Source organism: Centrocercus urophasianus, unplaced genomic scaffold (assembly GCF_019232065.1).
Source record: "Centrocercus urophasianus isolate 14NV4802_14NV808 unplaced genomic scaffold, USGS_Curo_1.0 seq_12, whole genome shotgun sequence".
NCBI classification, from domain to species: Eukaryota; Metazoa; Chordata; class Aves; order Galliformes; family Phasianidae; genus Centrocercus; species Centrocercus urophasianus.
Window position 1 is genome coordinate 67,209,978 of NW_024884364.1, and position 22,557 is coordinate 67,232,534.

General features: G+C 44.9%; 1 protein-coding gene across 1 annotated transcript in view; it reads right to left on the bottom strand.

The window, feature by feature from the left end:
• Positions 1-22,557, bottom strand: part of PCCA (propionyl-CoA carboxylase subunit alpha) — a 191,709-nt gene that overhangs the window by 1,214 nt on the left and 167,938 nt on the right. The window contains exons 16-17 of the mRNA XM_042811087.1: positions 11,363-11,503; positions 1,973-2,050 (exon numbers count right to left, since the gene is read on the bottom strand). Coding sequence (XP_042667021.1) covers positions 1,973-2,050; positions 11,363-11,503 — 219 coding nt within the window. The remainder of the gene's footprint in view (positions 1-1,972; positions 2,051-11,362; positions 11,504-22,557) is intronic.

Here is a 22,557-nt window from a genome sequence, read left to right on the forward strand (position 1 = left end):
GTAGTTTCTGCCACGTGCTGGCAGTGGCCCTGCACTCCTCTCCCTGGCTGTGGCTTGCTCCCAGTTCCTCCCTGCTAAACCACCTGCACAGGGTGAGCTCGGAGTGGACAAACGCACATTTCTACAACTATAAACAGGAAGGGGAATGATGAAGAAAAGGAATTCAGACGGGGAAGGAAAATGGACGCCCTCCAGCTGAAGGCAAACAAACTGAGATTCAAAACACAATTTCAGTGCATAAAAAAAGTGGGCTAACAGCCAATGCCAAACATCCCATTCCTGAGGAGGGGTCAGGCTCCTTTAGCACTCTGAGCCGTGGTTTTGCACTACAGAGAGGAGCAAAAATTTCTGTTTAGAAAGGACTAATTCACCAAATGGGGTTTTTATGTGCACAGTTGTGGGGAGTATTTATTAATTGGAGAAGGGCAAGCAGAATTTCAAGGAACACGTCATTGGGATGCAGCACACCTTGGTGGAAAGGAAAGGTTGAAGTGAAAAAATAAAGTGGAGGGAAGGTGGCAGTAGCACTTTAGTCATAAATACTCACTGGTTAAAAGCAGTGGAGACAAAGAGCAGCAAGAAGGGGTTAAACAAAAGATGCAAAACTGAAAAATAAATGCTGTACAATATTAATCAAGTGAGAAAATAAGTTATGTAGGAATTAATGCATGAAAGAAGATAACAAAGTGCCAATGTCAGAGCAACAGGAGAAAGTACATTCTCCCTTCTGCCCCCTCCTTCACCTCCCCCTTGCATTTATTTCCTCAAGACCCAATTTTGCATGAGACATACTGGAAGAGGCAAGCCCTGGTCCAAGCCTTGGTGACAATTTCAGTGCCGTGCCAAATCATCCTTTCTTGTAAACACACAAACAGTCCTTGGCATAGAAACCCATCCTCAGATCTCAGCAAATCTTGCCAATGCCTAACCCAGCCTGCCCTGGAGTGAGGCTCCTTGCTGCCTCCCTCTGGGCTAATGAACCTTGCAAGATTTCTTTCTATGATCACTCTTATTCTCCTTAGCAAAATGGTCTTGCTTCAGGGACAGCAGTGGGTCCAAAGATAGGCTGGGAAATGTGACATTAGGAGAACAAAAAAATCCAGATCTGATGACTCTGCTCTCTCTCCCTGTGAAAAAGCAGAACCTGGCCGTGCCCAAGTGATGGCTTTACGCTGTGCATTACAATTCAGCACAGGAATGCTCTGAGGCCCCCTGCTCAGGGGCTGACAGCCCCCATACAGATGGGGTTTCTCCCTATCATGCAAACCTACCCAGTTCCCTGCTCAGAAGGCCGATAATCAAAAAAAACCACTCTTCTCATAGAACGATAGAATCACAAAATGGCCTGTGTTGAAAAGGACCACAATGATCATCCAGTTTCAACCCCCTGCTATGTGCAGGGTCGCCAATCACCAGACCAGGCTGCCCAGAGCCACATCCAGCCTGGCCTTGAATGCCTCCAGGAATGGGGATCCACAGCCTCCCTGGGCAACTTGTTCCAGTGTGTCACCACCCTCTGTGTGAAAAACTTCTTCCTACAAAAATGCTTTCTATGCCTTCCTCTGAGTGGTTTGGTAAGATGAGATTGTTTGCCATTAATGAATTAACTAGCAAAGAGATCACTCTTCTTTAGCTACTCACTGGAAATAGGGAATTTGGGAAAATGATCTGTAACACCTTTCAATTCAATGTGGCATTGTAACATCATAGAAAACAAATCATTTAGGAGAAAAAGAGTTATATGAATTTCTAAAGCCAGTAAAACTACTTCCTGCTGTGCTATCTACGGCTTGGAACTGCTTAACAGCATTCACAGCAGATGTAAATGTTAAAAATTAAAGATACCTCACTTCGAAAGACTTACAACAATCAGACTTAATTCCTTAACAACCAGAATCCTCCTTTTTTCCTTTTTAAATTCCATCCTATTTGACAAGCTGCATATGGTTTTAAGTGACCCAAGGTAGCTTACCTTGCCTGTTTTAGCAGCGATCATACTGTTCTGCATTTTCATTGCTTCAATTACACAAATCTCTTGACCTTCTGAAACCTGGTAAAATTAAAGCGGTACAAAATGAGGAGAGAGGATTTAAAAAGCTCTAAGTGTGTATGGTTCTCTTAAAAAATAAAGGGATTATTTCATTAAACACTACAAGGCTTCCAGGGCGCAAGTCAAGTCAGCCAGTTACGTACGGCCAAGACGCAAACCACTGCTGCTTTTGGCAAAGGGGAGAAAAGGAATCACCTGCCCAAAGTCGTCCACCCATACGAACCTGGACGGCCCCTCGCCCATCTCACACACTCAGCTCTAACTTTCACAGCTCGCATTTCACATCCGCCGCAGCTCGGCATCAATTAAATCCAGACCAAAATTTAATTTGCTCAGCCTCTGCTCTGCTTCCCTGGCACGGATCCCATGGATGCTAATCCCGGTGGGGAAGCCAGACATTTCTTGGCACCTGTCCTGGGGAGTGCGGGCGGGAGGCTCTGGCCCTGCACGTAGCAGTATCCAGGGAGTGTGCTCACCACCAAAAACCAGGCCCCAGGGCTTACGGCGGTCCATGGGCTGCCTACAGATGAGGGCAAAAATACTCAATCCAGGATTTACCCCTCGTGTGAGCCGGGGATCCCCCAGCCACGTCATGGAGATGGTCTTGTATCATTTTTCCAACAGCAGTGTTATTGATGGGCTTTTTGGAGATGGAATGTGTTTGCTCCAGGAGCACTGCACAGTAACCAGATCCAGAAGGGTAACACAGAATCACAGAATCATAGGGGTTGGAAGGGACCTCCAGAGATCATCGAGTCCAACCCCCCTGCCAAAGCAGGTTCTCTACACCAGGTCGCACAGGTAGGCATCCAGGCAGGTCTTGAACATCTCCAGAGAAGGAGACTCCAGGACCTCCCTTTGTAACCAACTCTTTGACTACCGAAATGCCATCTCGAGCTCCAGGTGAGCGTTTAAGTCAGCAGCAGCATCAACTCAGAGGATAGTGCCAAAGACTCATGCTTTGTCCCTGGTTATTTACCTCTGTTCCTGCTCCCTGTCTTTGTCTGTCTCTTGCACACCTGCTCCTCTGCGCGGCCTCGCTCCCTTCCTTCCTGCTCTCCCTCTTCCTCCCCCTGCCTCACTGCTCAGCCTCTCTCCAGCCTGCTCTGAACTTCCAGACAGCTGTAAGGTTAACAGGAAGCTAGGAATAGCTATTTCAGTTTAAAAAAGAAGAGGAGACAAGAATGTTGGTTTGGTTTGGTATAGGACCTTTCAGAAAGAAAGAAATCTGCCATCCTCTGGTTAAACTCTGCTAGCCAGGTGCCCCTGGGCTCTGGGGTTGCCGAAGACTGAGGTGTTGAAGAATGTGGATCTGAATTTGGGGGTGTAATTTCAAGGGCACAGGGAACTCTCCTTTTGAGTCCAGTGTGACTCAGGTTGTCAAACCACCATGGTGCACACGCATGTCCTGAAACAACTGTCTGAACAGAGTTCTGAGAATACAGCTACTGGGAAAATACAGAGTTGGCTTCACAGATCTGCAGCGCAGCAGTAGAACACCAGTAGACACGAGTGGCCACGGCACGGACATGTCTGCGAATTTGAATTTTTCCATTTCCCACCTTTCTCTACAACAAAAAATTTGTGTTTTACATACTACCTGCTGGGCTGATGACAAAAGGAATTGGTGTCTGGGAAGGAAATAATCCACCCAGCTAACAAACTATATAGCCAAGTAACTGGTAAACATCCCACAGTTGCACTGATTGAAAGGAAGGAGGCACTCTGAGTACACAGCACGTGTTAAAATGCTGTGTCAGTACTTGTGACAATGCGCAATTTGTTCCAAATTACTTTGGCAAAAGTGTCACTTAAGCCCAGAAGTTTAATTACCGTTCTTATGTTAAATCTTTGCAGCACCACTCATTGTGTTGCAGGGCAACAAATCCTAAAATGAGGCACTAGAAGCTGCCTCTTCTCTTTTTCAGCCTTTTGGGCATTGTCCAATTTCTTTCATTACATAATTGCACATATCCCTCTGCCTGTCATTTGGACTGTAAATGAAAGCCGCATTGATGTGTACAATTTCTTGCCTTCCAACTCACTTATCTAAGGATCTATCTGTCCGGTTTGTAAGGCAGGATTCTCTTTGTAAGAATTCTTTCTTTCAGAGAATGGTACATCACTGCAAACCACGGTTTCAGCACAGAGAGGTTTCAGTGACGAACTCAAATCTGTCAAAACAGGCAAATGGAAAGCAAACAGAAATCCTCTTGATGGGAGCTGGGTAAAATAGACGGGCCCTCTTTCTTTCCAGGGACTGCGCGATGTGCTTTATCTTTTTCGGGTGAGCGCTTTCCCCACTGAGCAATAGGGGATGAGGAGCAGAAGCCAAACCTGAGAAGCAGCACTGCTGCCCCGCTTGCATAAAGAGGCATAAAGGGCCGTGCATAAAGGGCACAAAGAGGAGGCGCACCCAGTGATAAGGCACCACTGCCAGGGATCTCCATGAGCACACAACACTTTTCTCAGACCTCTGTGCATCACCCGGTACGGACTTCACGATTGTGACAGGGCGTCTTCAGAGCGAGGCGTGGAAACTGCTCACAGGCCCCACAAGTCTTTCTGATAAACCCAATCAGAGCTGATGCACTTCCCCGCGCCCCGCCTAATTGCTGCAAAGTTTGCAGAGCTGCATCCCGCATCTTTCATCCAGCTCGCGGCGTCCTCTCCTTTGACAAGGGGTCAGGGTTCACGTTCGCATCCGATGCTCCGAGTGGCCCTCATTAGGCGGCAGCCCGCCTCGCGCCCAAATGAGTACGCTGGGAGGGGAGCTCGGCCCATTTACTCAGCAGATTTTAGCATGTTAAGGAGGCCCGAATGTCACACAGCATTGCCACGTTTTGAGGAGTTTCAGACATCTCCAGCTGATGATTAATTGTGAGTGATGGGAAATAAAATCCAGTAAAGCCAGCTGCTTGCCATGGTCGGCAAAATTACTATAATGGATATAGGCTGCCAATTTTCCAGTTTTACTGGCAAGTCTTCCAAGTGTAATTAAGGGAAGTTATAAATGATATGGAAATCTATCAAGTCCCATTTATTTTCAGAGGACTCCTTCCCTTGAGACTTTTATCTTCAAGCTTATAGTTTGCTTTGTTGTGCTAATGATTTAAACCACTTCTTATTTCTGATTAAAGCCCCCAGTATCCTCCGTAAGAAGTTAGATCCACTTTATTCGCGGGGATTTAAAGAGACAGAAACCTTTGTAAAGTTGTAAAGTTTGCTAATGGCCCTCGCTCCCTGGAGCCACAACCGAGCGTCCTCCATCTTAGGCACTCTGCCACCATCCGGGTTGCTGTTTTCAGACAAATTTGGACAATTTGGAAAGATGCGGTGGGAGGGGGAAAGTGGCAGGAAGGGAAAGAGGGACTAAAAATAATAGAATACAAAATCCCCACACAAAATCACCAACAAAATCACCAACAAAAGCCCGAGGGCCCCCCAAATCCTAATGCCTCCAAAAACAAAGCTCGACGAGGCTGCCCCAGACACCAGGCATTTAGCATGGGGTGGTGTTGCTCACTAATGTCGTTTGATTTGGAATAAAAGCATGAAAATGATGTGCAAAGGCCTAAAATTGGAGACGTAAAGGATGACTGCACAGTATTCCATTTCTCAATTTCATCCTTCAGAGCCACAAAATGGGGGTGATACAGTTACTGGATGAGATTTACAGTAACAGCTGTGGTCTTCCCACACAAGGGAGGACCTTCTAATGGGCTGAGGTCTGTTTTGAACAGACGGGGAGTAGCAAAACAAGGTTCCCTATTAAGGGTGTGCAGGAATATTCCTGATAAAGAAAGCGAGTGGTGGGAGTCAGATTGCTTTAAGAGACCCAAATCTCCCTTCACTGGCAAAAAACAGAGCTATTTTAGAAAGCACTAACTGCTAAATAAATGAGAGATGCGTAAATGTAAGGCTTTGGTTTTGCCTTCATCTCCTCGCTACAAACTGTAAAGAATGCATAGGAACCAGTGCCAGGGGCATATGGCTTTCTCCTGCGCTGAACGTTCATACAAAAGACAGGTTCATCAGTCATTGGAGTATCTGGGTAAAAAATTAGCTCCTGATGGATGGTATTTAGAGCTTACCTGCTGCTCGTACATTACCAGGGAAACACGGGTTTCAAAACCCACATGACATTAGAAAGTGCAGACCGTGAAACACCCCACGTGCGAGCGGGTGCGCTCCTAACGTCCGCCAGGTTACACAAAATCAAAAATAAGCTATTTAAACCCTCTGCCTAAAATTGGGCCCGCTGCAAGGAACCCTGGGTCAGCCCTACACAGGCCAATTAACGCACAGCATCTGCTGTATAGAAGCCGTGCATGAAGCACTTCCGAATGATTTCAGCAATTAAAAGAAAACTGTTTCCTGCCTGTTCTGACAGCAACTGTTTCAATGCAAGAGTGAGCACCAAATCATTGTGTGTGCAGCTGAAAAAATTGTCTGCTTTTTTTTTCTTTCTTTCTTTCTTTTTTTTTTTCCCCCCCGTCTTCTGAAAAGGAGGTGGGAGGGATGAAGATTTCTTATGGAATCGGATCGTTCTTTTGTTGTCCGACATTCTGTGTTTTTCTGCCAAATTAGACAGAAGGCTCTGAGGGTTTACGGGGCCCTCTACAGTATCACCTTCTGGTGCACTGCGGCTCCCTAAAAAGGCGGATCGATATCAGCCCTGCTGATTTGCCTGCAAAAGTGAAAATCCCTCAATTACATTTTGAAGACCATTACATTTAGAACGCAGGTGCTCCGCTGATGCATAACATTTTAAGGCTCTCAGATCCAAAGGAAAAAAAAAAAACAAAAAAAACACAAAAAAACAGTGACGGCTCTAAGCAGAAAGGATCTTCCATTTGCTTAAAAGCAAAGGGGGAATTGGATTTTATGGGTATCTTCTTTCCAAGCTTTGGGGAGTCACCGGTAAACAACCCCTGTGATTTCCATTACACTGAGTCCTCTGAGTGAAAGGGACAATGCCAGACCGTGCCACAGGAAATCCAGCTACCCTGGCTTGCATGCTTCTGCAAAATAATCACAAACACTCATTTGCACCCATGCCAAACCACAGCAACTAGGTAAGCATTTGCTGTGTAAAACCCTTACTAAAATTGGGGGGTTGTTTATTTGTTGTCTAAGTTCAGCTCACGCTGGTATCATTCCCCTTCTGTTCCATTCTTTTGCTCTGACTTGTTGGCATTGAGCATCTAACAAGAAAACAAATTGAGGGGAACTGGATGAGCAGCAATTGAAATTCCTCGACGCTGCCCATCACCATGTAAAATAATTAGTGCAGGCCTTCCCTTCATTCCAAATTAACTTTGAAAACAGGAGCTACAGAGTCGCAAAAATAATTAGCAGCAATTAATACACTTGACAAATCATTATCAACCTGTTTTTTTTTTTTTTTTTTTGCAGCACTCCTTTCAAGAACGAATTTGCAGATAGCACTTCCCAAATGTTGTGACCCCTGATTAACCCGAGGTCAGTGCTGGCCCCCTGACAGCAACCAGCACCGGCCATTGCACTCCCACTTATCCCAAACACACGTCCCCGCTGCCACTGCGACCCCCAGGCACCGGGGGAAGCGATACGGGGCAGCACGCCTCCAGGGGGATGCTCGTGCTGCTTAGTCCCAGCAACGCCATGCTCCCAACACATCTCAGCCATGGCTGAAGAGTTGCTTGGCTTTCCAAAAGGCAATAAGTCCCCCCGAAATAAAAGCCTATGATTTCTTTTCCAAAGAAGTTAGCATTTTCCCCTAGGAAACCTGATCTAACGGCGGTGTCCCTGTTCATTGCAGGGGAGTAAGACTAGATGGCCTTCAAGGGTTCCTTCCAACTCTGAGGCTTCTGTGATTCTATGAAGAAACTCAAGCAACGCTGACTATTTGTACTTCTGCACAGGGACAGCAATTCATTCTTAATTACTCAAACACAAATCTTAGGCTGTGTAATTGCACAAAGATACAGAAGAAAAATCTTTTTGTCAAATATAAAAATCACACTAATGCCATTGTAGCAACTTTCAATGCAACCACAGCAAAATTACTCGAAGCCTTGAGTTACAGGAGTGGGGAAACACATGAATGCTTTCCTTCTTGAAATTTCCCATGAAAATGCTTTCATCTCCTGTTTACCAATAGAGTGTATTTTTCCCAACAAACACACACACTTATTAACTAGCATTATAAAAATGACATCTCTTCCTGACCATTTTTGGACACATTTATGTATATAAATATGAAACCATTACTTACATCCATTTTTACACTTTTCCCTTGTTGTTATCTATGTTTATAAATTCTTACCACTTGGATTACGGGGTGAGATAAGGAAGAGGCATTTTATTTAAACCTGGAGGACTGAAGGGCAAACGCTCCTTAAAGCAGTGCACACCTGGCTCATAGCAACTCTATGCAGCTCTACCTTTTCTTCCCCACATTCAGAAATTAGGAAGCATTTGGCATGACTTTGCTTTCCAGCAGCAGAGGTCAAGTGAAATGGATCTCTTCCCACAGCAAGAACCTACTACTTTCCTGGGCTCGGGAAACAGAAAATTGTGGAGAAGGCATTTTTCTCTATTTGTCTGAAAAATAACAACTGATAAATCGGGAGAGAGGTTGAATGCAGTTGAAAGGGCCTTCCTCGGCTGCTTTGAATGTGTGGAGAGTGTTCAGGACGTTACGCAGCTCAAAATGCAGCTCTCAAGTTATCACCACTCAAATTCCAAAAGACAGAGTTACCTTACTGGCAAGAAGAGAGGAAATCTAGAAATTTAGACCAAAATAATTAACTTCTCTTTTTTCAGCTGTAGAGGTGCGAAGATTAAGTTATGATGGAGCATTTGTCCAGAGATGCTTTCCTTCTACATTTGGAGGAGGGGGGAAAAAAAAGCCATTAATGTGAATGAGGCCCTCGGCGCTGTGTTGGCCTATTGACCAGTGCTGGGCTTAGCAATGCCACCTGTTCCACCCGATTTAATTACGACAGGAAAGCGACCAACGAAGACACACAGCTAAAAGTAAACACAAAACTAAGAAAAGCAAAGCCTACAGTCATGGGTCAAAATAGAGTAAGGACCACAAGTCTGCTCTGTGGCAAGCGGTGCTCACAGCGATCTGCTGAAACAATAAACACACAAATACCCCTTCAAACTGATATTTCCTACATAACCTCGCTGTGCCATCATGAAGGGTGTAAGCTCAGTTGAAGTCTTTTGCCCTAAATAATGTTAACCTTCTTTTTGCTCAGCCAGATTTCGGATTGTTTTGTTGTTGGTGTGCTTTATGCTTCTGTGTGGCTGCATTGTGCTTCCAGGAATAACTGAGTGACAACTAATTACAGCCCTCCGATCGCACGAAGAAAAAGAAAGAAAGTAGAAAGTAACGAAAAAGCTGAAAAATTGGCAGCATGGCAAGTTCTGCTTCTCTCTGAATGACAACAAGCCCTTCCCCACTGTGCTCCTAAGATCTACAGATCATCTTACAGACAAAAGAAAATAAATTCCTTGCATATGCACTGTCTTCTGGCAGAAGTGAATTGAAAACTGCCTATCGGAGCAGCTGGAGGGAGGGTGCTCACACAATCCTCCACCAGCCCCAAGTATTCTTCACCAGCAGCAGCCAAACGAGAGCACTGTACTTGAAGGAAAATTATGCATCAAGCAAGGAAAATGAACACAGAGAGCGGCATCACCTCTCCTCTGGTTAAGGATGCACAGAGAGGGGCACCCAAACACCGCATGCTTTACCTGGCTGGGTGCGCTGCCCTGTAGCAGAGCCACAGGCACTGAGAGCCATCCATCCACAGACATCTCTCACCAGCTGCTCCTTCCCTGTGGCAGAGATGATGTGAGGAGAGCGAGGCCACCTGGTGCTGCCCACTGGACAGCTGTGCAGAGCCAAGGTGTGCTCTGAGCCACGCTGCTTACTGCACAGAACCATGCCACTCTCATCTCCCTCGCTCCCTTTTTTTTTTTTTTGTCCTTTTTTTCCTTTTCTTTTAACGTTTTGACACAAGTCCTGAAAAGGAAAAATGTAAGCGAAACCCTTTTCAATAAGACGAAATGTGTTTTTGCAATGAAAACACCAAGGAGCTCAGGTCAGCAGAACACAGATTACGCTGCTCCCATGCTCCACCACTCAGTGCCTCCAGCAAGAAGCTGCAGGAGGGGAGAACAGGAAAACATCCCCACACGTTATTTAGCAACTCGTGCTCTGATGCTTGTGGGTGTGTGGAGGCAGACTCAGTTAGTTAGTTAACATCCCTTTGGCTCTGACCTCCTTCCCCACTGGTTCCATTCCTTCAAAACAACATCATAGAACATTCTTCAAGAGAAAGCTGCAACACGTGGCAGATTTTATTCCTTCCCAAAACGAGGCATAAATATCAGCCTATAAAAAGGCTCCAAATCCTTCCCTTCCAAATGTTCCCCTCCACTCCCCACAAAGAACTGGTTGCTGCTGCTCCCCGTCCATCAGCCCTAATTGAATATTGCTGCTTTTAAAGGTGCAGACTGGGTGTGTGTGTGCACATATCTGTATGGCTGTATGTACACAAATGTAAGGCAGATAGCTGAGTGTCATTTGAAGGAATTTCTCTCTTGATAATATTTCCTCTATTGCTTTTCATGGTTACAGGAGATCCATTCAAGGGCCCCGACCTTAGAAATGATGCTTGATACAATGAATGCAATATAAAGCTGAATATGAGGAAGTAGTTACACGCAGTTCTAAAACACTGCGTTTCCACTTGTTTCCAGCTCAGGGCCAGGTAGGGAGCACTGGGAATCCCCAGGACAGCAGCAGTCTGTTCTGTTACCCTTCAGTATGTCAACTTTATCCTTGGTGCAGGACAAGGGAATTCCCGTAGGAGAGCAGGAATTCTCAGTTCAGAAAAGCCACGACTCATGAAACGCTACCAAAACCCAAGAAAACACTTAGGCTTTATCCCTTGTGTTTAGTAGTATTTTATTTGTTTCATGGCAGAAAAACCAGCAACCCCATCTTTCTGCCACTAACTGCACATATAAACACGTATTTACACGCACAGATATGTTTTTCCCCTTTTCAAGGCACAAAACCAATCTAGAGGTTGTACTGCAGCTGTGGACCTGTAGCCAGCCAAAAATATCCCTTTTAAACCTGAACAGTTCCTCCTTTTATCATTTAAATGAAAAACAAAGGAAAGCTTTCAGCTTTACTCCACAGGTGAAGTTAGAACCCCTGTGACCTGCAGTTTCAGCTGCACCACAGAGAAATTTGTGCAGAATATATAGCAAAAACGCAGACACACAGATCCCATCTCTTACCATGTCCCCAGGCTTGACAGAAACAGCCACCACTGCTCCAGGCATAGGCGACCGCAGGATGCTGGAGGTGTCCTCTGCTGCTTTCTCTGGCATGTACTTGCTCAGCTCTGCTGCAGCCTTTGTCAGTACTTGCAATTTGTACTAAAGGACAGAAAGAGTAAAGGGTTTAGCACGTTGTACCTCCGTGGATTCCAGTGAACAAGCCGCACTGTCTGGCAGCATGTTTCTGTAGAATACATCTGTTATCTATTCTTTGCTGGAGTGCCCAAAAATCGCTGCTTGAAATCCTTATTTGGTTTCATTTTCAGGATGTGGAAAGAGAAATACGTGACCCTAAACAGCAGCGAAGAGCACAGAAAAGGAAATAGTCAAATGCAGTAAAGAAATGTTGGGTTCATTTTCCAAAGTGGGAGTGCAGAGGGGAGACAAGAATGTACCAAACACTAACATCCTTGTGCCCACTGCATGGTAACGTTGATGGATAAGGAGAACTCTGGCATTCATTTCCAACACTGCGTCCAATTAGAAACTGACCCTTAGGGACACACAGACAGGTTTTTAGTGTTGATTTTTAAATGAACGTGATGAATCTTAAATACTGCTTTTATTTTTTAAGCTTTTCTTCTGATCATGTACCTAAGCTTTGCAGCGAATAACTTGTTTAGCATTATCAGATTGGAACATAATAACCAATTTCCCTTCCAGTTTCCATGCACAAGTAGAGGGATGGAATACTTTGGTGGCACTGAATCTATTTTATCCGTAATAAAAATCATTTGGCAGTCGTTATTTGCCTTAAGACATAGAAGAGCATTTCCTCTATCATGCTTACTACAAAAATGGAAAAGAGCACTGAGCCCCAGTTGCCCAAGAGCATCCTCCAAACAAAACACTTCGGAAAACACCCTGGTGTGTGCACTCGTCGAGCTCCAGGCTTTCAGCTCTTAAAAACTTGAACGCCTTTGGCAATTCCCCGATGCAGCTCCTCGGGCACATCGCGGAGCCCGTGCAGATGAACGCGGAGATCGGCAGATGGCAGCAGGTCTCTGCGCTACGCCGTGCCTCGCCGAGCGAAGCCGGCACCGCGCTTCTCCCTAATTTAAACAAAGGTTTTAATCGGCAGCGTCGGGTGAGGCGCATTTACAATTCAAATGCGCATTTTGCTGATGTAAAGTTCAACACCTCGCTTCGAACAGTATGTTTTCTTCCGAAACAATTAGCTATTGTTTTATTAGCAATAAAACGTCTTTACTTCTCATTTTTGCACCGACAGAAAAAATCCGATTCCCTTATGGCGAAGGTAAAGGGGCCTCTGCCTACGGAAGCAGAACTGCGCGTTTGGAAATGCCACCACAAGGAGATCAGTTAGGCAGTGACAGCCCTAAAAAGCAGCTTCCAAAGCCCAACCGAAACAGGGTCGTGGGGGACCATCCCCCAAACGGCGTGAGAAAAGCTTCTATTTCTGATGGAAAAGCAAAAAAGGCGGTCAAACAAACCACCCCGGGTAATGCAATGGATGCTACAGGGATACTTCCTGCAGCAGGGAAGGTGCCAGGACCCCTTCCCAAACCCACGCTCTGGTTACCATGGCTAGGACACCTTAACGGGCAACACCATTTTGTATGCAGAAAGCTGCTCCAACCCGCAGCCTCCCGCAGGCACATCGCCGTGCTGCTGAGGTCTGTGGAACTTGTATTCCCAGAAGCAAACCACGCTCAGCTCTCCCCGCACGCGTAACGATGCTTGGTGGGCGTCCTGTGGTTTCCTTCCCCAAAAGTACAGTGCGTGTGCCATGTGTGTGCACGCGTGTGCATGTGTGCACGCCTGCACGGATGCTGTGTGAGAAGGGAGGCTGCCCAGAGGAGATCTGATGTCAGAAGTTGCCAATAGAACTGCAGCGGCGTGACAAGTCAAATAATAACATCTTATCCGTGTTTCTTCACTCCTGAGTGTCTGTTTTGCAATCACGACACACAAGTGTCTGCCAGCTTCTGAAGGATACGATCCTTAAGTGAAATTGCCGTGCAAATAAAAGCTTTTTACTCCTATTAAAATTCGTCTGAGTCATAAGTGGCACGGAAAAAAAGCTCGCTGAGCGTATTCTGCTGTCAATCTAATAAACATTCTGTGCAGAGGGACTATTTATCAAAGATAAATTGTACTTAAAAGTCCTTCATTAAATCTATGGGGGGGGATATAATTGCACCAAATTGCACAGTTTCAGTATCCGTGGTTGGTGTCTTCTTTGTACTCGGAGTTTGAAAATACAACGAAAAAAGAAAAAGGAAGAAAACAGAAATAAGTAAGTCAAATTCATGGGCTGCGTCGCTGCCTCACGCAGGAGACAATTCCGATACGATACCAAAGGGTTCTGTGTGGATGCCATTTCGTTTTTCAGCCACTAACACAGAGAGACATCACCGCTTCTGGGCTGCCCGATTTCAAAATGTGAGCTCCAAGGGAGAGCTGAACCTTCTGCCTTCAGCTGGACCATGGCATTTTGCGCCGACCCCCCCCCTGCACTCACAGCCCACAGCAGAGGGGGGAAAGCTGCGTCCTTCGGTGAGCTGCACTGCAAAGCCCAGCTCTACGCAGCAAGTCGAAACCTCCCAACCAAACATTGTTTTCACTGTCTTTATAATTTTCGTATCTCTTGGATTCCTTTCTCTGCAGGGCTCCTGCTTTGCTTGGAGGGAGATGTGAGAGCCCGGGCACTCAAAGCTTTAAAACGCAGCTCTTTGTTATTGATGAGCTGTTCTTTTTCTTTTTGTATTTGTTTATTGTTCTTCGGTCTGTTTGGGGGATAAGCAAGTTACTGTAATCAGAAAGTAAAAAATAACAACAGTAAACTTCTCGGGGAAGGGCCCTTTTTGGCACACTCGGTACACAAATGACTTTTCCTAATATAAAAAGGCAAAGCAGCAAAGAAAGGTTCCTTCTCCAGGACTGCCTTTGATCTACCCCTGCTGCCGACAGCCCCAGCAGCCACCGCACAGCAGCCTTTTGTGAGGCTGTTCCCCACCTCTCAGGGCATCTCTCACCTCCCCGGGGGCTGCTGTGGCTGTGGGAGACCACGGTGCCCTGGGGAAGCCACAGCAATGCCACCGCCATTGAGAACATCCCCATCTTTCTCCATTGCGCGATTAACGCTGCTGTTATACGTGCCGTACTGATCTCCTACATCAAGTAGGTGAGAAGCAGAGCAGCTGCCATTGAAGAGGTGGCCAGGGCACACCTGAACCTCATTTTTACTTAAAAATGAGTTCTGTTCCTTGTACAGATGCAGTCCCCTTGCTGGGTATAACAGCACACTGCATTGCCTTCAGTGAAACGCTCCACACTGCGCTCTGTTACAACTCACGTTAGTTTATTAAATATGATCTTCCCCATACACCTGAAACTCATGTCTCCAGAAGCTGTAAATGTTCAAACTCCATTGGAGATTTTATAGAGCAATCTAATGTATCAGTGGCCATGTGTTATTACGACATTGTTTGGACTGCAGACCAGATGTGGATTTTCAGTGTGCTTTTCCTAATGCTCAACCATGTTTTCCAAATGTCTGTCATTCTTGTGGTCAGAGGGGTGAAAATCCTATGCAGCTCACATTTCAGCACAGAAACTGCTGTGCATCTTAATTATTTTCAGTAATCTTACAGTGTCATTTTTGGAACCAATGACATTTATTAACTGTGGCCACACAATTCCCATTTATCATTCCTAATCGGTCTCCTATCTCAAGTCACTTAACTGTTGTCACCTTGAGTTTGACCACTGCAGACCCATGAGGAATATGCCATGCAGTATTCATTCATGAAGATAATAAGAAGCAGTGTTCCAGAGCTGAATACAATGAGCTCACTGCCTTTTTTTTATTATTATTAATTGTTCTGCATTTTAACATAGGAATCAGCTACAGCCTGGCTTACATTTCCACCAGGGCATTATGAGTTGAACTTGATGGTCCTTATGGGCTCCTTCCCAAGTGGGGCATTCTGTGATTCCATGATTTGAAAAGGAGAGTGGTGTATTTGTGCTATACTGCACAGGGTGCTGGGCATCACCTTATTTCAGAGGCTAGGATTCTCTGCTCAGAAAAGATCCATCCATGGGGCACTCTGCAGATCGCAGGGGCTTTCTGCTGGCTGCACATTCTACAGCTGATATCAGCAGGGTGGTGGTGAGAGCTGATGCCAGCATCTGCATGGGATAATGGCACCAAAAGAAGGAAGGAAAGAAAGGAGGAAGGAAATAAGAGAAGAATGAAAGAAGAATCACAGAATCACCAATGTTGGAAAAGACCTAAAAGATTATCCAGGCCAACCATCTACCAATCTCCAATAGTTGTCACTAAACCATGTCCCTCAACATAAAATCCAAACATTCCTTGAACACCTCCAGGGTTGGTGACTCCACCACCTCCTTGGGCAGCCCATTCCAGTGCTTGACCACTCTTTCAGAGAAGTAGTATTTCCTAATATCCAGCCTGAATCTCCCCTGGCTTGAAGCCATTCCCTCTAGTCCTATCACCAGTTACATGAGAAAAGAGGCCGACCCCCAGCTCACTGCAACCTCCCTTCAGGTAGTTATAGAGAGCAGTAAGGTCTCCCCTGAGCCTCCTCTTCTCCAGGCTGAACAATCCCAGCTCCTTCACTGCTCCTCACCAGCCCTGTGTTCCAGACCCCTCACCAGCTTTGTTGCCCTTCTTTGAGCCTGCTCCAGGGCCAGAAGCGAAGAAAGAAGGAAGGTAAAAGGAAAGAACGAAGGAAGGAAAGAAGGAAGGAAAAAGGAAAGAACGAAGGAAGGGAAGGAGGAAGACCGGCCGGGAGCGGCTCGCCCGCACACGGCTTTGACAACTCCATCAGCGCAGTCTCAAGGCGGCTGTCAATCAGGATGCATCATTTACTACAACAGCACACGGCGGATTCTCCCGACGAGCCGCCTGACAGCCGCAGTACAGCTCTATCCCCCCGGCCGGCTGTTTACCACGCCGCGGCAATTAGCGGCGATGCAACAGGCGGCGGTGCCGCCCGGCCCCACCGGGCCGCGCTCGGCTCCATCTCGCTTCACGGAGCGGCGCTGCCCGACAAAGGCGCTGCGTTCTGCGGGCCCCGCGCTCAGACAGCGCTTCATTTGCAGCCATCAGTAATTAGATTAATGGCGCAGCGCCGCACAAAGCGGGCCCACTTCACATCAGATAGCGTATGAATTAGGACAAACACTTATTTCAATTCCAGGCAGAGAAAGCGGTGACGGGGGTATTTAGCATACCCTTTATGGTGGAATGAGATGTTAATTGTGTACCATTACCTCTAAACTGCTTGCTTGTTGTATAAATCACTGTGCTAATTGATGCAGAGAGAGAAACGTAGCCACAGGCAAGAAAGCGACGGAATGAGAGCTGAAGATGGCGGATAAAGGATTATCGGGGAAAACCATATGGAGGTGGGCTCCTTTGAAAGCTGCCCACGAGCGGTGCTTCTGCGGACCGAGGGGAAAGGGCTGCGCTGGTGGGCAGGGAAAATGAGAGCGCTGACATCGGGGCTAAAGAGAGACCCTTAGGGAGGGGGCCAGGGCACAAGGAAAACTGCATTATGTCCGCGACGAGCAAATCGCTGGAAAATCCCCTCCTCAAGCAACAGGGGAGAGCTCCTCAGCAGCAACAAGTAACCCTGTCTGCAACGCGACTGGCAGAAGTACGGGACCAAATCACAGACTCATAGAATCATTAAGGTTGGAAAAGGCCACTAAGATCATCCAGTCCAATCGTCAACAAATGGCGCAGATGGGCTTGTAGCTGTTTGTCATCACAAAAAAAAAGAAGTGTTGTAGCCATTTATAACTACATTTTCCACTGCCATCTGAAACAGTGATGCTAAGCTGACCAACGCTTCTGCGCACACTCGCTACCACACACACACGGGTTGCAGCTTCCTGCTCCAGGCAGATGGGACGGATTGCACCACAGCACCTATAGGACCCTTCCTCCTGTCAGCTCTGGTTGAAGACCATCAATTGAGTCAAGGCCACCGGGAGCCTGGATGGCAAAAAGGCATAGCAGATATACAGCATGCCTACTGTTTTTTTTGACAAAGGTGGCCAAGAATGGCATTACATAAGGAAGAAGAGCTTCAGTGCCATCCTGAGCATCCCACTCAAGGAGGACAAGCCAATTTAGCAACACGCTCCACCAGTGAGCCACACTCCTTCCTCTTACATACACAGCAAGTCTGTTCGGCAGACATGTCTCTAGATCCAACACCACTATATTCTATGGCATTCTGCAACATCACCGCACTATCAGCCAGCTCACACTTCCCATCTGCCCCCAAGATTACTATATAAACCTTTTTCTTAAGCTCCTTGTTCAGAAAACTTCATTGAACTTAAGACTTATTGATCACTACTAGCTTCCTATTTTGATCGCTAATAAAAAACCAAGAGAAAATGATAGTAACTAAAATGCTATCTGACATTCTGTTCCAAGAAAATCCATGACCCTCCACAACGTGGTAGTTTAGGGTGAATGGTGGCTTTTAGCAATGAGCTCTAAGATCTTAGCACAGAAATAAACTTCTCAAAAATAAAAGGCATCTTCCCCTTGACTGTTCAATCTCTACTGTTCTTCAGTGTTTGATATTGCCTTAGCTTAGAAGAGCAAAGACATTGCATTGTACATCCCAGATATCTCACCATCCTAAGTTTAATTAAAGAGACTGGCGTATTGAATTTTCTGACCTTATTTTATAATTTATTTGGGCAGCCAGTTGTTGCTGGGGGGGTAGCAGTGGAGTTCAAAGCGTTGTTGCAGTGCTTATTGACCTTGGTTCCCAAAGAAATGCACGTAACTGATGTATATGTAAGGGTATCTATGTACATAAGGGAGGGCTTGGGGGAGGACAGTTACGAGCTACAAACAAAGCAGCGCTAATGTACAAATTACTGCTTCCTGCAAAATCCAGTGAACAGCAGAAGAGAATCATTTATTGGTTGACAAAGTGCCTCAATTAATTTGAGGGGAACCTTTAAATGATTTCCAACACAATAAACCAAACAGGAGCAAACAGAGCGACGTTAAAGACTGCATTCACTGCTCTGAAATGATGTTTAGAGTTCGGCGGTTCAGATTTTGGTCACCAGACATAAAGCCTGCGGATTATCCTCCCGTATCACTGAAGCTTACAACTTTATGGAAACATTAGATACATTTGGCCAACCAAAGGGAACTCTGAAATAGAAACAATTGCCAGCAGAAAAAAAAAAGAAAAAAAGAAAAAAAGAAAAAAAAGAAAAGGTGTGTTGACTACTTTGAAATAACACCTCCCAAGTGTGCAGCTAGTTGACATAAATGGAAACGCGCTGAGGAAAAGAGCTGTGAAGCTGTGTAACAGTCCTGTTCCTAATCATTAATCACTTTTTTTTTAGACCATTTAAACTAGCCCATTAGAGCCTGCAGCAAAATGCCAACACTCCCATCACTTGCATGTCAGCAGCGCTGGTGTTAACAGGAGAAAATATATGGTTCCTATGGCTGTGCCCCGGTTCTACAGCATTTGCTACCTTTAATTGAAAAAGGCAGTTAAACGCAAGGTAAATCATTCAGCTAGCTAAGCTGTTTAATAACACATAATTGATAATGTCAATATGTTACAGTGACATAATGCATCACTTTCATCACTCTTATGCTTCAAATACGGTCAACTCATACTTAAAACGTTCACTTTATATCTGCTATTTAATGAAAAACCCAGTGAGAACTGCCTTGAGCACCATGTGTGGAGCATACGCACGACACACACCGCTACCCTGGCTGATCTGCTGTTGGGCTGGAAACAGGCTCCTGACACAACACTTACAACTCCGTGCAAATGGCTTAGTTATATCATTAGCTGCTTGGGGGTTACACATTCAAACCTGCTAAATAAGCAATATGCTCTGGAGTAGGAAAAAAATGTTTCCGATCGACTGTGTACAGACTGTGGTTAAACATGACATTAGACAGAGCAGTAGATTTTAATGCACATTAATTAACAACTCTTAATTTGATTTTTGCAAGTATTTTAAATAGGCCTGTTTATTCTGTAACCAAGAAAAGTAGCCACAGCCAAGTACCATTCAGTTCTCACTGAGAAGTAGAGAGCAGCAGCTGGTTACAAAATGGGACTTTTTTTTCCCCAAAGTATCCACACAATTCCCACCCCCATTTCTCACCCGCGACCTGGAATTTGCTGTACAAGGAGGAGAGCTACACAGACGTCCAGCTAATGATGTTTGCAATGAACTGCAGTGGCCACAGGCAACTACAAAGTTGCCTGTATATTGCTTAATTAATTAGAGTAAAACAATTTTACAACAATAAACTCCATTGACAATGAACTGCACAAGGCTCACAAAGGTAACCTGGAGAGCTCTATTTAACTAAGTCTGGTTTAACCAGAGGCCTCAGTGACTAAGGTAACTCGGAGAAAGGGAAAAAAACAATAAGGATGCTCAATACCATAATATCAATTAAATAGCACTGCAACACCTGCAGGATGTTTACCATTTGTCAAATTTCAGGTTGAATATTAGGAAAAATAGAGTGGTTGGGCCCAGGGAGGTGATGGAGTCACCATATCTGGAGGTGTTCAAGCGTGTCGATGTAGCACTGAGGGACACGGTCAGTGGGCATGGTGGGGATGGGCTGATGGTTGGATTAGATGATCTCAGGTCTTTTTCAACTTTAATGGGTCTATGACTCTGTATAAATTCAGAAGTTATTCAGTGAGTTCAGTGAGGAAGTACTTCTGACTCAGGGCACAACACGTCCCTTTCCAGAAAAAGAAACAATAAGAGTAAGATTGGTCAAATGTCAAACAAGCGCTGATTAATTCCCACATGCCATAGATTAATACGTTTGATTCCTCATCTCTTTAAGCTTAGCTCTGCTTTTGGCGTTTGCTTAAGTGGAAGAAAAAGCAGAGTGCAGAATCCTTCACTGCGAGAGTATCAATGGTAAAGAACATTTAGATAGTTCTCACGTTGCACAGGCTGTGAAGATGGTTTTAGTCTGTACACTTTATAGGGAGAAATTACAGAGCAAACTGCATTCTTTCACACTTTACAAAGTTTTCCAGCAGTTGGGCAAGCCCTGGTTAGAGCTTGGTCTGTTCATTTGCCTTGGAGTGCTTCCAAACACTTCTTGGTAAGCCACAGCATCTTTCTGTTTTGTTTTGTACAGCAGGTAGCACAACGACATCTACAACTAGAGAAAAACATGTGCAGGAAGCCAAGGCTTTTTTATAGCAATTTGGTGCAGTCTACAAAGCCCTCTGGACTGAAGCATGGATTTAGGTAAACCAACAAATGAAACCCCTAGAACTTCGACAAGCCCAGATGCATTTTCAGGCTTTTGCAAAGTCTGAATTCGAAACAGGAGTCTTTTGCCAGCTGTGAAGGGAAGCTGTGAGAAAGAAATTACTATGTTTATGAGAACTCAACCCATCAAAGATGCTGCAGCTTTACATAAGCTGTGTGCTAATCTCATCTGCACCTCTTCCTGACAGACAAAATGCATTCACATTACTGCAGTTAAACAGCCCAGTGATTGATTTAGGAGTTTTAGTAGCATTATTGCTCATGTCAGAGACAGACAGACTTTAAACTCTGGATGTGCTTTTGTCCTAGACTTGTTTTTGTAAACAGTCCTACTGACTTCATGGTCTCACCCAAGATACTTCACTGAGAACCTTCAGTTCAGTCAGAACCAAGTTGCTACACAGCCTATGAATGTGGACATATCTGCTCATATGCACATATTTCAAATGTGGTTGAAAAATAAAACCTTCGTCCTTGCCATCTTCTGTAGAATGGGGCTGCTGACAAACTTCTAAATATTGCAGGCAAAATGCGCTTTACTTTTTCTTTTTAGGATGCTTATATTTCTGAGGCAAAATAAATAATTAAGAAGGCTGATTATGAAAATCCTAACCTCTCCATGTTTATAATATGGAAAAAATATATATTTTTGATGTTTCTGAATTATTCTGCTTACTAATGACTATGAAAGCCTCAGTGATGATGCCCCTTCAGCATCCTACCTGCTTTCCTTCATTGCATTTCTAGGAATCATTGGATGGCCTTAGGATTTATATTGTCTAAGCTCAGTAGTTCAGAAATGTCATCCCATTTCTGATGATGAGCAGCACTACTAACACAGGAATTAAAACGTCCTTTTTACGTTATATACTAGTGCCTTTACAATTCAGGCCTCATATGACAATCATTATTAATATCTTAGAGCTAGATCCAACAAAAGACTTCCATACCTAAAGCAGGTCACTTGGCAGAACTGAAGCACCTACATCCAAAAAGGCAACGGAAACCCCTGATAATCTACCCCTGAATACTGTAGGTACTTATACACTAACCTCCTTTCTAGATCAAAACACCACAGAACACAGTTGCTGCACCTCCTCAGAACCACGCAATGTACCCACTTCCTCTCCTAAGCCCAGGTGTGACACCAAAATCAGGAAAGCAGGGACAACTTCTGCTCCAGGGACTATTTGTACATTCTTCACTAAACTGACAGTGTGTATCATATATAAGCAAGAGGAGAGGACAGGAAAGGGGAGGGGAGGAAAAATACGAGATCAAATGGATACTAAAATTGAACGAAGAAAATTCTCAAAAGCCAGCATAGTATTTTCAGCATCAAGTATTTGTGTAGTTAATTACATTCCTTAAGCATGGAGCAGCTATTTTTAAAATAAATAAATTAACAGGTTTATAAATGTTTCACTAGCACAAATTCGAAGTTAATAATTGCCAAATATTCATTCAGCAATTTACAACATTGCCACAAAGAAGCATTCATGCAAAAGGATTGGGTAAGAAACGAATCCTGGGAGGTATTTGTCAGTAAACAACAACATTATGCAGTAGATTTGGGAGTGAGGATGAAGTGAGGAATGTCACCATATCCAATTACAGTTGACAGGAATGCAGTTGACAGCAAAATGCAATCATAGAATCCTAGAATTGCTCAGGTTGAAAAAGACCCTCAAATCACCCAAACAGAAATCAGACAAGAACACCCCCACTTAACAACCCTTCTGAAAGCATTAGGGAACTTCAGGTGAAGCAGTTTTAAGACTAAAAATGGATATGCAGCATTTTATCCACTGAAATCTCTTCTCACGCTTTTGGAAATC